Here is a 15,791-nt window from a genome sequence, read left to right as displayed (position 1 = left end):
TCAAATATTATTTTGACACTTATTTTACATATACTAAATCTCTCACTCATGGGAAATATAATTATTCATCCCTCAAGAAATACCTCTCTTACAAAATTTATGAAAGCTCACGTATATCACCTATGGCAAAATTATTCATTTTATAGGGATAACCAAGCCCAAAGAAGCTTAACTACAAAACCCAGCTGAGCTAGCCTAGCTGGCTAGCTTACACACAAATTCCAGCAGCTGGAGATCACGTGAGCTGACCAGCCAAATTTTAGCACAACTAAACAGTTAGAGCCCATTCCTATCAAGTCTCAACTTGTCCAATCAGATCAGAAGAGGACACGTGTCCACCAGGGGTTAAACCCTTCCTTCATAAGCTGAAATTTCATCATTTCTCATGTGACATAAAGCTGCAAGTCATGTGACAGAAAACTGAGAAGTTTCAACCAGCTGTCCTTTCTTTCTTCTCCAACCCATCCGATCAAGAACCAAGAGCAACCATGACCAGGCCATTAAAGCTCCTGAAATAGCTTGAAATCAATTCATTTTCATACTAAAAACGTGTATTCTCTAGTTCATGGACCAAGCACATGAACTTCAAATGGGAAAACTTAAGGAAATATGGTTTGGAGGGCACCAAGGGGATCCCAACAGAGTTCCCAGCAAGGGCTCCAAGATTGACACCTGGCTTGGGGTGATACAATCTGCCCTAGGGAGTTCTGATTCTAGCAGTAGCATAACCAAGATCATTTGCTTAATGCATGCTCTAATCCCATCAACCAAGGCTAATCAACATTCAATGCTAAATCAGAATCCCAACTGTTATTTCTCAAAACAACAAGAACCTGATAAAAGTTGAGCTTATCACTCTTAGCTAAAATCCTAGGAACGATTCTCTAAGAATTTTCTGAAGATTGAGAAAGAATTAGCAGAAATTATTTACTAATTACCCCTTAAAAAAAACTCAGATATAAAAGGAATTCTCCATTAATGCTTCAGGGAGAGAACATACTAAGATACACACAAGAAAGAAAAACTATTCCTTAACCTCTCTGTTTAAACCTTCTTTAAACTCTGAAAAAAGTCACTGGGTTCTTAGTTTCAAACTTAGAAACTAAGTTCTCCAGCTCCTAGCTCAAAACACTTCTTATAACTCTACTCATAAACACTTATCTATCCCCAGCAAAAAGCTCCAACAGTTTTACTATACACACTCACTCTTACTACTCATACTACCTGAAACGTTCCTCATTACTCACTATATTCACAAGCATGTCTTGACACCATAATGATCTTGTTGCACTAGTTGGGATCTCTCTCTCTCCCTTCATCTCACCCTAAGTTTTCCTCATTATTTGTTATAATGGAACCCATGATATTTACTTATTCATTTACTATTGATGGTTATGATATAACTGTTACTATAGAATTTTTCTCTTATATTGTTATATTAGAAGACTCTTTTCTAGAGCTAACGGATGATGAGTCTAAAAGTGTAGATATTTTCCTTAATCTATGAAATAGCTAACAGTTAGAAGTTTATCCTGTTTTATCTCACTTTACCGCTGGACTATTTTCTGTAGAAACATTTTACTGCTAGGCTATTTCTTACAGTATGCTTTTTAACCATGCTGACGTGTCTGCTGTAAGGATTGTTTATAGGCCGTTCTTGTCAATCTCAATCTAGGCCCAAGGCATAAAATACGGTGAATTCTTTGGATCTTCACCAATAGCCTTTGGGTCGTGCATCAAGCCCATCGTCGAGTTTCGATTTAAACCCCCCAACCCAACATAAATCTCATTTTTCAGAGGGGAAACTTTTTTGTCCTCGACAGAAATCATCTACCAAATACCTCCTGAGTGTTTTGTGATTTTTTTTTTTTTTTTTTTAAATTTGCGTGAGCAGAGGTGACCCCAGTGAGCATAAGGCTTTGTATGGGGTTCGGAATGGAATGGAATGATTATAAGAGAATGGAATGGAATGTATTTAAGTAAGAGAAAGAAATGAAAAAAAATGGAATGGAATGGAATTAAGTAATCTTGATTGGACGTTTTAAAATAAAGGAATAGAAAAGAATGAAAATGAATTGAATGTAAGTAATTGTTTAGGAGCAACATGGAGAGAATGGAATGGAATGGAATCATTTTATGACAATATTACTATTAGACCACTATTTTAAAATAAAGGGTTGAATATATAGGGGTCTTTTGAGAGTTTTAGTAAAAAAAATCATTAAATCTAAATTCATTCCCTCTCATTCCTCCCAATTTTGAGGGGAATGAAAAATTTGAGATTTTAAGGAAATAGAGAGGAATAAGTGTTCTCTCCTACATTCCATTCCCTCCCACTTAGGCTCCGTTTGGGAGTTCATAAGGGAATGGAATGGAATAGAATGAAATGATCATAAGGGAATGGAAATAAATGAAATGTATTTAAGTAACCTTGATTGGATGTTTTAAAATAAATGAATGAAAATGAATGGAATTTAAGTAATCTTATTTAGGAGCAACATAGAGGGAATAGAATGGAATCATTTTATGACAATATTACTATTAGACCCATATTTTAAAATAAATAGTTGAATATATAAAGGTATTTTAGGTGTTTTAGTAAAAAAAATCATTAAATCTAATTTCATTCCCTCCCATTCCTCCCAATTTCGGGAGGAATGAAAATTTGAGGTTTTAAGGGAATAGAGAGGAATGAGTGTTCCCTCCTACCCATTCCATTCCCTCCCACTTAAACTCTCAAACAAAGGAATGAACTTTCCATTCCCTTCATTAAAACTCCCAAATAGGGGAATGGAAGAATATTCTAAAATGATTCTTTTCATTCCTTTCCATTCCATTCCCTCCTCCCAAACGGAACCTTAAACTCCCAAACAAGGAAATGGATGAATATTTTAAAACCATTCATTTCATTTCTTTCCATTCCATTCTCTCCTCCCAAACGAGGTGAAAAACAAGTGCAAAGTTAGCTACCAACATTCTTACATTTTTCATTAAAAATATTAACATAATTATGTATTTTAAAAATCTAATAATTAAGTTATTAAATTTTGAAAATTAAATAATAAAATAATGTATTTTTAATATTCTTAACATTCATATCAAATTTCATGCTAATTAAATATTATTTATTATTTGATCTATAAACTTATTTTTATATATAATTTTAAATTATAAAAACTTAAAATTTAAACATTTTATTAATGATATAGTTATTAATCTTTAATTTTTTGGAAATTTTGCAAACATAGATAATATAAAAAGAAAATGTTATACAATGGTAAATGTGTCAAAATTCACATTGGCTGCAATTAAATTTTTAGCCACACTTTGTAAAAAAATAAAAAATGAAATGAATTTTTTTTTTTTTTTTGGTTAGTAGATCCCTTAGAGCATCTCCAATGGTGTAGCTAAACCCAAAATTCTCTCTATAATTGAGAATGAAACCATAAATCGTTGCTCCAACAGTCTCTCTATATCTCAAAAAGTTTTTTGCTCATGAATAATAACTCATCAAGTTTGATGAGTTACTGTAGATTAGGAAAAGAATTTATCACAATAAAAAATTCCAGAGCTAACTATTATATTAATTTTTTCTCTTTCTTCTTCATTTCTTTTTCCCACACCCTCTCTTGGTTTCTTCTCGCAAGCCAAAGAAGAGGAGACAAAACACAGCTCAACCAACAAAATCAAACATCTTGAATAAAGGAAAGAATTTAGCATCCAGGCTGCATGCCGTTGGCGATGAGGACGAGGACAAGCAATGGTGGAGGTGGAGCAGGCAATGGAGGACGAAGAGGACTTCTTTCAACTCTCTTCCTCTCCCTTTCCGTTTGATGATAAGATAAACTTTTTGTTAGAAGATGAATGGTCTGGTTTTGTTCAAATGAAATGTGTGGCCTTTATTGTTTTTTATTTTTTATTTTTTTTATATGGGAGAAACGTGCGATGTGTGGGTGTGCCAGTGTGGATAAAGGAAGAAGAAAAAAAAGACTAAAAAAAATATTAAAGAAATAATGAAGAAATAATATTTTAATGGAATAGAGAAAATATTGGAAAGTGTATTTTATAAAGTGGGTAAATAAAAGCTAAAAGTCACTGTTGACTCACCAAACAATACAAAAATTTGAAAAAGCTACTAGAGATGCTCTTATGTGGGTGAATTCAAAAAAAACTAATTTGGGAAAATAACTTTTTTGTGCAACTGGTTCCCTGAAAATATGAGAGGTGGTCCAAAAATGGTAATGCCAATGCCAACGTGGACATTTTAAAATATATATATATATATATGTGTGTGTGTGTGTGTGTGTGTGGAGGTCAAAAACACATAAACTAAAGAACTAGTCTCTTGTTTAAGATCAACATGACTAATTTCTTAAGAGTGGGAGGTAGAAATCCACAATGAGAAGATTAAAAAAATAGTTGGAGACAAAAATCACTGAATTAAAACTTTATATGAGTGGAAAAACATTCTTCCGAGGTACATACAAGAATTCTAAAGCAAAAATACAAGTGAAGGCTCTTCTCACTTTCTTTCTCTTGTTCTTCCCTTAATTTTTATGAATCTCCTTTCTTATGGTTCTCCTCTTCCTTTTATAGTCATCGTCCTCCTCTTTCAACTATCTTGCTCTTAGCTAGATTTAGGGGATACTTGTCCCATCAACACATTTTCTTGCCATTTATTAATCATGAAGATAGACTTTTGGGGGTGTTCCCACTATTCAGGCCAATCATTCAACATTCAATGTGGCTAACATTAGGTGAGAAGAGTTCATTAATGTGGAAGTGACTGTTACATTGGGCTTTGCATTCTCTTTGACGTGATTCCCAAGAAAGTAGGTGAAAAAGGGTGTCCTTGGCTAAGCAAATGACAACTTCTCAGTTAGGCTATATTTTCTCGGGAAGATGGGTTTCTCAGATTACCTCAATAATGAGCTCAAATGATCTTTTCTCAACAGAAGGCTCATTCATCCCTTGTCGGCCCCTGGGCTAGGCCCATTTTGCGGATGGGGTTTCTCGAGACTTTCTCTTCAAGTTAAGGTCCTCATGGCAGATTTAGGTCCACTACCCCACCAAAAAAAAAATATATATATATATATATATATATTAATTAGATCTTGTTGAGATTCATCTAAGACATTTCTTTTCACCTTATTTTACTAATGAGAAATGTTAGATCTATAACATTTTCATAACTAATTATAGGCGGTAGATTATTACTAGTTATTATAAAAGTTATGTCAGTTGTGAGTCCAAATTATAACTAGTAAAAGTGATGTCAATGAATTGAGAGGGATCTTAAGTAGACAACCAAATCTACTTAAAATCCCTCTTTATTTATTTTTGTCTCTAAATTTCTTCCTTTTGGCATTGGGCTTAGTTTCAATCCTTGAAACCCTATCCACTCGTCTATATTTCTTTCTTTCTACCACCACCCTTAACTTACCAATCCAACCTAACTCAGTCGTTGCCATGTTTATCCATGAGCATCATAAGTCAGGTTCATTTTTTGTGCAATTCACCAATGATTTAAGTTATGAATAAATGCCTACCCCTTGATATTTGTCCGTCTTTGTTGTTCAATTTTGTTATTATGGCTAGTAATACATCAAATAAAAACGAAAAATCATTAATTAAGCTTTGTATTTCACTAATCTTATTAACAAATCAATTTGATAGCCATTAAACGGAGATTCTGGCATTTTACCCTTAATTTAAAAAAAAAATTGGCAATATGCCCCTGTTTGCAAACTATATAGGGGCGTGCCCTTGCTTCGATACTCGATTACCCTAAAATCGAGTTCAATTAAATACTCGATTCATAGAAAATTGAGTTATGCCCGATCAAACTTAAAAAAAAAAAAAAAAAAAAAAAAAAAAATTACATCAAACTCGAGTTTCAGGAAATCGAGTTCCATGCAAAAAAAAAAAATTTATAAGTGTCATTGCCCCCATATTCAGGGTGACCTATAGTGGCGTTTTTAAGCCCTATAGTGACGTTTTAAAGCCATATAGCGGCGTTTTCCTGCAATTTTTTTTTATTAGTGTGATTGCCCCGTTCAGTTAGCCCTATAGCCCCGTTCAGTTAGCCCTATAGTGGCGTTTTTAAACCTTATAGTGACATTTTAAAACCCTATAGCGGCGTTTTCATGCAAAATTTTTTTATAAGTCCCCATACCAGGTTCAAGGAGCCCTATAGTGACGTTTTAAATCCCTATAGCGGCATTTTGAAACTCGACTTCCCTAAAATCGAGTTCCATGCTCTTTTTTTTTTTTAGTTTTATTGGGCATAACTCGATTTTCTACGAATCGAGTATTTCATTGGAACTAGATTTTAAGGTAATCGAGTATCGAAACAGGGGCATATCCCTATATAGTTTCGAAATGAGAGCATATTGCTAAATTTTTTAAAAATTAAGGGCAAAAGGCTCGAATCTCCGCCATTAAACATAGAAGGTAAATGGTAAAAGCATGAATTAGAGTAAAAAACTGATTACATGGAAATCAAATTTAGTTACTTAGGCAAAACACAAATTTTATGAACGATTTCAATTTTTTCATTTGCTCCAAAAATGTTATGAATAACGTAAATGAATAAGGGGGATGGACAAGTTTCAAATTGAAAAAATTTCATAAGTTTGAAACTTTAATTAACAAAAAAAAAAAAAAAAAAAAAAAAAAAACTTAGAGCCTAATATGAACCATGTTATAGGGATGGACAAGTTACAAATTAAAACAATTTGCAACTTTAATTGTCAAAATAAAAAACTTAGAGCCTAATATGAACCAAGATATAAACTATATATATATATATATATAATTTCCCAAAAAAATATTTATAATTATATTTTCCAAGATTTATACTAATTTTGTATACAATTCACTAGTAACAAGTAATGGAAGAGTGTAAATTTGAACCTTTTTTTTTTTTTTTTTTGGTGAAACCAGACCCAAAGGTCATCAATATATATAAAACCGAAGCCTTTGAAGCTCTCATAATTTTTTCCACGTCAGCACAGTATTTAAAAAAAAAAATCTAAAACCCAAAAAAAAAAAAACATTTTCTAATGAAGAAAAAAAAAAAAAAAAAAAAAAAAAAAAACAGACCCATGCTCTGCCGTTCCCGTTCCACTCTCTTCTCTATTTCTCTACCTTCTCCATCCCCAAAACCCAACACTGTAAATCAACCCTGCCAAGAAGCCATCCCCACACGGTTAGGTCCGAGATAGAAAGAAGGCATCACCAACCATATGGTTTGGTCCTTCGGTGATACATACAACTATGGTTTCACAGTCAGAGAGTTTTTCCGGAAGTGAAGGTGATGATGGGACTGCAACAGAGCTTGAGGAGAAAATCAAATCAGACACCACCACTGCTGGTAAATAATTTTCTATACCATTAACATATTTTATTTTTATAATTTTCCCAATAAATGTAAATGTTTAATTTTCCAATCTAGGTATTTCATAATATTTTGATTAGGAATCCATAACCCTAACTAAATTTGATTAGGAATCCATAACCTTGTATTTTTCATTCCTCTCTTATGAAATTTTTTTGCTCGCTTTATAATTCTGAATTTTTATTGCTCTCTTTATAATTCTTCAGTTTTTTTGGATTTAATTTTGTGAATTTTTATCTGGGTTCTTGTGGCTACCTCTTAAAAACTTGATTTTAGTGTATAGTTTGGGGATTTAAATTTGAAATTCATAAGGAATTTTAATTTCTAATTCTTTGAGATTGTGTATTTGAAATTCTTTTATGATTCATATGTTAGATATTGGGATTGGTATTGATGGTGGGATAGGTTTATATTGTAGAAAACGACATTTAGATAGTTTTGGTAATAGTTAATAGTATTGTACAAATGTTTTTTTTTTCTTTTGGCTGCACTATTGTAATAATGATTTACCATATTGATTATTAGTCTGTGGACTGGTGTTACTTTGGAGCTTTAGGGGCCTCTGTTGGGCTACTATTGCTGTGGACTAGAAGAGTATTGGTAAGGAAGAAGATAAGTAAAGAATGTGATGCTATGTTGCTGATTTAATCAAGTTGAGATGTGTTTGTCGGCCTTCTTTTTTCAATGTCATTTTTTTGCGATGTAAAAACATGACTGGCTAGGTTGCTTATGCCTCTAGACAATTAAAGAATTTTGAACAAAAATTACCCAAAATCATGATTTGAAATTGGCTGCTGTGGTTTTTGCTTCAAATCTGATGGTAAAGTATTGAATGTTAGTAATAGGCCATTGGTTACAAAATTGTTATGATCTGATATGTAGGTATGATATATAAAAGGTCCATATATGATTTTGGATGAGGGATAGCATGAATGGTTTATATAAATAGTCTAAAGAACTCCAGTCATTTTTCTTATGCTTTTTTAATTGAACCAAGATGGATTTTGTTTCTCCAATTTAAAACGAATGACTGGCTTTTATGTGCTACACCTATTCTTTGAACTTTCTTTCAAGTTTAATATGATTGTATTCTTTAAGAAAACATGTATTAAAAATTTGCCTTCTGGAATATGCTTTTACATCCTTTATGAGATTTTGTGTTACCAAGATTTGTTGTAGCTCAATTTGTTGTATAGTTTATAGTGGTGGAACAACTAAGTGTGTATTTTGGTTTCTACAATGAAAATAATTGGTTTAAGATCTCTAAAGATGACAAGAATTATCTGCAAAGTTGTGAAGTTTGTCTAATGGTAGGAAACAGAATTCTGTGTTAGGTAGGAACAATAGACAACCACAAAATTTCAAGGGTGGTTAGAGATGATAACCCAGAATGGAAGTGGTGACCAGATGGTATGGATGATATAATATAAGTAAATGCTATTTAGGAATGAAATTTTTTCTTTTCTTATTTTTGAGTTGTTTTAGTAGTGAATATTATTTTTTCACTTTGACATTAGCGAAACCGTTACATCATTTCTTCATACACGTAATTTCTTCATATTATTTTTTTCCTATAAAGTTTTTTTTTTTTTTTTCAAATTGTCACCATTAGCAATTCATAACTATTTTTTTTCTTAAAGTCATAATACATTTAGTGTTAATTTTGTGATTTTTCTTGGGTTGTCCTTGATAAATTTAAGTTGAATCTTTGAATTGAACAGTGGGAGCCATCCCAATTGATAAGGTTATTTATGTACAATCTATTTGTATTTTAGATTGAGCCAATCATTTGAGAAATTCACTAAAGCTATTTGATCTGTCAGATATGGGCTTAGATAGCAAATTTGGAAGTACTAATAGATACATGTTTTGGAAAATTTTCTGTTACATTTGTAGTTTTGTAATGATTTATGACTATTATGCTACTATTTTAAAGTTGAGTATGGACATTTTTAATAATGTTCACTTTCATTAAGTGTTGTTTTTTTTACATGTACACAAGGTGTTTGATGAAATTTCTTATGAGTTCTAGAAGCCATAATACATGGAGAGTTGTAAGGAGGAAGATAGGTAAGAAATGTGATGCTCTATTGTTGATTTAATCAAGTTAAGCTATGTTTGATTCTTATTACTATTTATCAATTAAAAATGTATTGAATATAAATGTTTTTTTTTCTTCTAAACTTTGTCTCATTATTTTTATTTTCTTTTTTCTCCTGTTTTATCCTATACAATTGTTCAACTCAGGAGCACTCCACCAAATTTTAGATTCCTTTTCAATTGAACTAAGATAGGCTTATAGATATACATACTCCAACTTATAGATAGACTATCCATTTGGATTAAAAATTTGTTGTTTTTTACCTCCGGGAATATGCCATTACATCATTTATGAGATTTGTGTTACCAAGATTTTGTATAGCTCAGTTTGTTGTATTGTTTATAGTGATGGAACTATTGAGAGTGTATTGTGGTTTCTTCAATGAAATTGGTAGGTTTAAGAACATTTGCAAAATTGAGAATATTGTTTAATGGTGGGAAACATAACTTTTTGTTGGCTGGAAGCATAGACAACCACAAAATTTTAAAGGGTGATTAGAGATGATAACCCAGAATATGGTAGGTGGATGGTATGTTGATGCAATAGTTTCAGAAGTAGTCCCTTTTAAATTTGATGGTTTTTCTACACAATGAGGATGAACTATTTAGTACATTGATACAATTCTTTATTATGTTCAAAATCCTAACTTTCTTGATGTGTGGCTCTAACAACCTTTCATATGAAAGCTAGGAAACTTTGAAATTTTAAATTAATAATATAGATCATGTAGTTCAAACAAGATGTTCAAATTTATGATTTATGTCCCTTCCCATTCCTCTCTCTCTCATTTTAGATAAAATTTTCTTGGGGAATGATCTTAATCTGTATAGCAGATTGCTTGCAGCCTTGCAATGTTGTTGACTACAAGTATTCTCTACATGGGCTGCCAATGGATTCTGATGAGTACTTTCGCGTATTATATGAGGTTTCTTTTAAACCTTCTCTCTTTTTGTGCCATTGCAATTTTTTTTAATAATGATTTCTGTTTGGTTACTAAGAAAGTGTAGCAATAGAATACATATAGTTTTAGGTTTTTATTTAGTTTGGTTGGGATTTAGGCATCTTCTTTATATAGCTGTTTGGGCTTCGTTTCCCCTCCCCCCCCCCCCCCCCCCCCCCCCAAAAAAAAAAAAAAAAAAAAAAGAATTTTATTTGGTTGCTGAAGGAAATCAAGTTCAAATTAGAATCTCAAATAAATTACATTGTAGGCAAAGGAAAGCAAAAATATTTAAATTTTTACAACATTATTAGATTGCATGCACAAGATCTCTTATGGTCATTCTTCCAAAATTTTACATTGAACTACAAACATATGTGGTGACTCTTGACAACATCATATGCATTAAGAATTGACTTTTTGAAAATATGTAACAACTTTTTGGAGAAAAAACATCATTGTCTAATCCTTTAAGCAAATATAGATTCTAATTTTAAAGTGGTTAACACATTCCAATCATTTTAAAAGGGTATAGATGATTTTGCTTTAAATTACTGGGATTGTTTTTCTGATTGAAAGGTTTGATTTAGCATCGACAAAAAGTAGATAACTCAATTCAATTATGATCCTGCTTTCATGGAGGAAATGAGGACAAGAAGACAAACATCTCATGAGTTTCACATACACAGTTGTAGAACCAGTTCATAAACCATAAAAATATGGACTGTAAATGTACAAATGTCTACGGACAATGAGACATTTGCTTATTCAACTTGTGGTGGTGCTCATAAAAGTAACGTTCAACTAGCATTGATAACACCTACTCTTCTATGTTTATGAAATTTTGCATGTATTATTTTTGCGATCTTTTGAAATTATGTTGTTTTAGGTTTCTACAAGTTTGTGTTTATTTTTATTTTTATGTGAACTTTTATTTTGAATAAATTGTTTTTATCTTCATATATTTTCAAGTCAATACCTTGAACAAAATAAATATATTTAATTTCTATTTAACTATCTCGTGCATTGTACGGGTTAGCGACTAGTTTATTAATGAAAACGAAAGATTACCGTGAATCACGAATTACAAGAGGAGCTATATCATCCAAGATGGATGCCATCCAAACCTAGAACTCCTCACCAAATTTTGCACATCAAGCAAGATAATGGACTACTAAGTTGCCTCATCTTTCGACATGGAGAAAAGCAAATGAACGAAAACACGAAGAAAATGATAGACAATCTTCCAATATATGGCTATAGACCGGGTGCTCTACTCTTTCTTCTTGTAAGGCTCTAGTAATCAATTGTGCATCGCCTTCAAAGACTGCTTTAAAGATACTAATTTCCTTTGCAAAGACAACAACTCTTCTGCAAGTTAAGGCCTCTACAATATCCACAGAACATGAGAGCTGGAAGCGGTGGGATTGACCCCAATAACTTTGCCATTTAAGTTCCTCACTACCACCTCAATACCAGCTTTGTTCATCTCACTAGTCACTAAAAATTTTGCCCCATCGAAGTTCACCTTGTAGGCGGGTGGATCGGATGGGTGCCATCTGGCTGGGCTGAAAATAGTTTGAGGGAGCAAATTAGAACCCTAGTTCTCTTTATAAAGAAAAATAGATATATTACTAAGTCACAACTCATAATGCTCTTCGCAAGACTAAACTAATTTTTATTATAGAGAAAAATGACAAAGAAAAAAAAAGTGTGTAGAATGGAGAAACCCACATAATTTTTCACTCCCTTATCCCAAGCAATCATAAGTTCATAACACTTGGGCCTCACTATAATACAATCGTGAGAAGGGAATGAATTACTTGTAGGTTTTTGGGGCAACAGTTTGAAAATATATATATTTTTTTTAATATGGAAAAAGCTAACTAATGGCCTAAGAGCATTGCTTTAAACAAATATTTTTAGAAATTTTTTATAAGAAAAGAAAAAAGTAACTAATTTTTTTGAAATTTTTTTTATATTTTTTATAAAAATTGTATCAAAATTTTCCTAAAATAGTCCATTTACAAATGCCTTAAGGGCACTTGTTAACAAAATCATTTTAATAGTAAGGCAAAAACACACTTTATATTGTATAACTTTGATCAATTATTATTTTAGATCACTAAATTAAAAATTTGTAATTATAGTTCATTAACTCTGAACAATTGTCATCTTACTCCACAAAGTTTAAAACTTTTTATTTTTAAAAAATAAATTAATAAACTTTTTAAGGACAATGGCTGGAGGGACTAAAGCTATCGAGTGGTATTTTAAAAAGTTGATCAGATTGGACCCTAAATTGCCTTGATAAAGACCAAAAAGACCAAGAAAAAATCGATTAAAAATCAGTAAAAACTGAGAATCAAACCTAAAAAAATCGATTAAAAATCAATAAAAACTAAAATTGTTGTTCCGATTTTAAAATCACGTAACCAAGTCATCAAAGTTATTGAACTAAAATTACAACTTTTAAAATTAGTAAAACTAAAATGACAATGGATCAAACTTGTAAGTTTATTCTTGCCTAGTATTAATTTTTTTTAAATAGTTTTTTTTTTTTTTTTTGAGAAGATTTTAAATAGTTTATTTAAATTGGTATTATTTCAAATAATATAATTTTATTCTATCAATTTTTTTTTTTTTTTTATAAATTCTGCCACGTTTAGCATTTTTTTTTTTTTTTTCCCAAAAAGGAAGAACAAAAAAATTTAGAGAGAGACAGAAAGTGCTAGTTACTTTTGATTCCTTATTCTTGAGTTCTCTTCTAAATCCCCAGTGTTCTAGACGCTACTGGATCCTTCGGAAATCCGAACTGTGCCACATCTCCTCTCCTGTACAAAAACCTTGTCATCTGAGCTGACACTTTGCATATGATCGATCGAGTTCTCTCCTTCTTCTTCTTCATCATCCAAAAATGTTCGGCGTTGTGTTCCCAAACCGTAGTTTCCCAATGGACATCTCCAGCTTCTCTCAAATCGACACCTTCCACTGGGTCCTCGACATGAACACCTTCGTGGGCGAAGCCTACGACCAAGTCCGCGAGCTCTGCATATTCCTCCTCAACTCCTTCACTCTCCCGCCGGACAAGGCCCTCGCCGTCTACATCCAAGCCCCCGGCTCCGCCTTCCAGTTCTGCGGCGCGGTCACTCTCGCTCGCCCCTCCGCGGTGCTCTCCCTGGCGTGGCCGGAACCTACCGGAGATGGGCAGCTGCAGCTGACGGCGGCCGATGCGGCGCCGCTGTCGGCGAAGATTGGGGTGTCGGTGGAGGACTTGGCGACGCTGCCGTCGCTGGACGTGGCGGCGGAGAAGAAGGTGGAGCGGTTGGCGATGAAGGTTGGGGAGAATTTGTTTAACTTCATGCAGTCGTTTTGTGGTGTGGATGGGAGTAAGCTGGTGGTGCCTATGGATATTTTGGATCGGTGGTTTAAGAAGTTTCAGGAGAGAGCTAAAAGGGACCCAGAGTACTTGAAGTCCTTTGTTTTCTGAATTCTGGGAGGTACTGTGATTTCTCAGTTTCTTTTTTTTTTTTTTTTGGTTTGATTTGGTAATTTACTATGCATGTCAAAATCAGAAATGGCATTTGTATTTTGGTGCATTGTCATTTTTGTATTGAATTTTGATGATAAGTGATGTTCTTAGATTAGAGAATAGACTTTGCCAAGAGACTTGTAGCTTAATGCCATTTTGCTTTCCCTTTGTTGTAACTATTTAATTGTCAAAAAATTAGAAAGCATACTTGGAATCGGAAGTGATTATTCGAATTAAATATATGCATATGGGAATTGAGATGAAGATTGAAGAATGTGCAATAAGAAGAAATAAGGAAATTATACTGCTGGTGTAGTTGTCAATAAAGCTTAGGAGGGGAAAAGGAATTGTAATTCTTTGAATTTTCTACTTTGTTTCAATTGGGTGGTGAAAATTGAGTAAGTCGGGTTCAAGTTTAGATGGGAAGAAGTTGTATACTTTCCATCTAAACTTGAGTCCATGAGCAATTTTAGTCCTTGAAGTTTAAAATGCACTTCTAGTCCCTAAAACGCTTAAAAATGACTGATTTTAGTTCCTAACAAACTTCAAGTGATCTTTTTTAGCCCCTATGGAGTGATGTGTCACTTTTTTGTTTAGCCATGTAATCTAAGGGACTAAAAGTGATCACTTTAAATTTAAGGGGCCAAATGGATGTTCTAAACACGGTGTATTTAAGTCTTAGATTTATTATGTTAATCAACCTTGAAAACATAGAACAATCTGAGCAAATGCTTCTGTGCATAGGGATTTGACCATGTTACTCTGAAATATTTTTACTTTCTATAGAAGTCTTCAGGACTAGCCAACATGTGTAAATGGGCTTAGGCTGAATTGTTTTTGATGTATGTTGTTTAATAATCAAAAAATAGGCGGTTTATCTACATTGGTGGTACATGTGGCAGACTTTACACTGTCTCAGCCTGAAGCATCTGTTTTCACATCTATTAGTTTAGACTTTAGATAATTAGATTCTATCTTGGAACTGGTTTGAAGTGATTTTGCCTGTTTTGCACTTAGATCTTGTCTTATGAAGTTTGAGAGAGGCAAGTAATGTTAGTTGCAAATACAAATTTGTAGAATTTGAAATCCTATTCAAGGATTTGTGAACGTGTGGATTTGGATGAATAAATTTTGAACAGAACACTTGTAGCACTTATTACTGCCTCGCTGTGTTATGGTTTAATAGAGAATATGCCATCAAGAGCCTTGTAGCTCAACTGGTTGGCACCTCCTAGTGTTTCCAATGGAGACATCCATGGTTCAAATCCCCCCACCCCCAACTATTGATGTATCCAAAAATAAATAAATACAGAATATCCAATAGTTAGAATTAAATGATAAAAAAAAGAAAAGGAGGTTATTGGGTGAGTTGTCAAGTATATGTATATGTATATGTATGGTCTTAGATGCAAAATTGCAAACACATATAGCTGATATCAATTCATTTCCAATATATTGGTAATTCAGACCTATATGATGAGAATCTGCCAAACTCTGTACAGCTTGTGTTTACATTTTCTTTTTTGGATAAGTTCAGCTTGTGTTTACTTTCCTAAGACTACATTGTGCATCTTAAGTTTATTGCCTTCAAACAGTTAACATTTGAATTCAAGAGTGAGCCAAGGTAATTGAGATCACATGTAGCACCAATGGGATAAAGTTTTACCTCAATTAGTTACTCCACATGACATTTTAAAACTCAAGCAATTGGACATCAGTAGATGCAGACATTATTATCAGTAGGTCTGCATAGGGGATTGTGGACTTTAGGACTTTGATTAGAGGGTCTTCTCATCAAGCATTTCTAGGTATGTAAAATTAG

General features: G+C 32.9%; 1 protein-coding gene across 1 annotated transcript; it reads left to right on the top strand.

Moving 5' to 3' along the window:
- Positions 1-13,142: 13,142 nt before the first annotated feature.
- LOC115978116 (protein OPI10 homolog) lies at positions 13,143-14,089 on the top strand. Its single transcript, XM_031100138.1, has one exon. The coding sequence runs from the start codon at positions 13,355-13,357 to the stop codon at positions 13,925-13,927; it is 573 nt and encodes a 190-aa protein (XP_030955998.1). The 5' UTR covers positions 13,143-13,354; the 3' UTR covers positions 13,928-14,089.
- Positions 14,090-15,791: the final 1,702 nt, after the last annotated feature.

The sequence above is a fragment of the Quercus lobata genome, chromosome 2, assembly GCF_001633185.2.
Source record: "Quercus lobata isolate SW786 chromosome 2, ValleyOak3.0 Primary Assembly, whole genome shotgun sequence".
In the NCBI taxonomy this organism is placed as follows: domain Eukaryota; kingdom Viridiplantae; phylum Streptophyta; class Magnoliopsida; order Fagales; family Fagaceae; genus Quercus; species Quercus lobata.
This window is presented reverse-complemented; position numbering and strand designations above follow the sequence as displayed.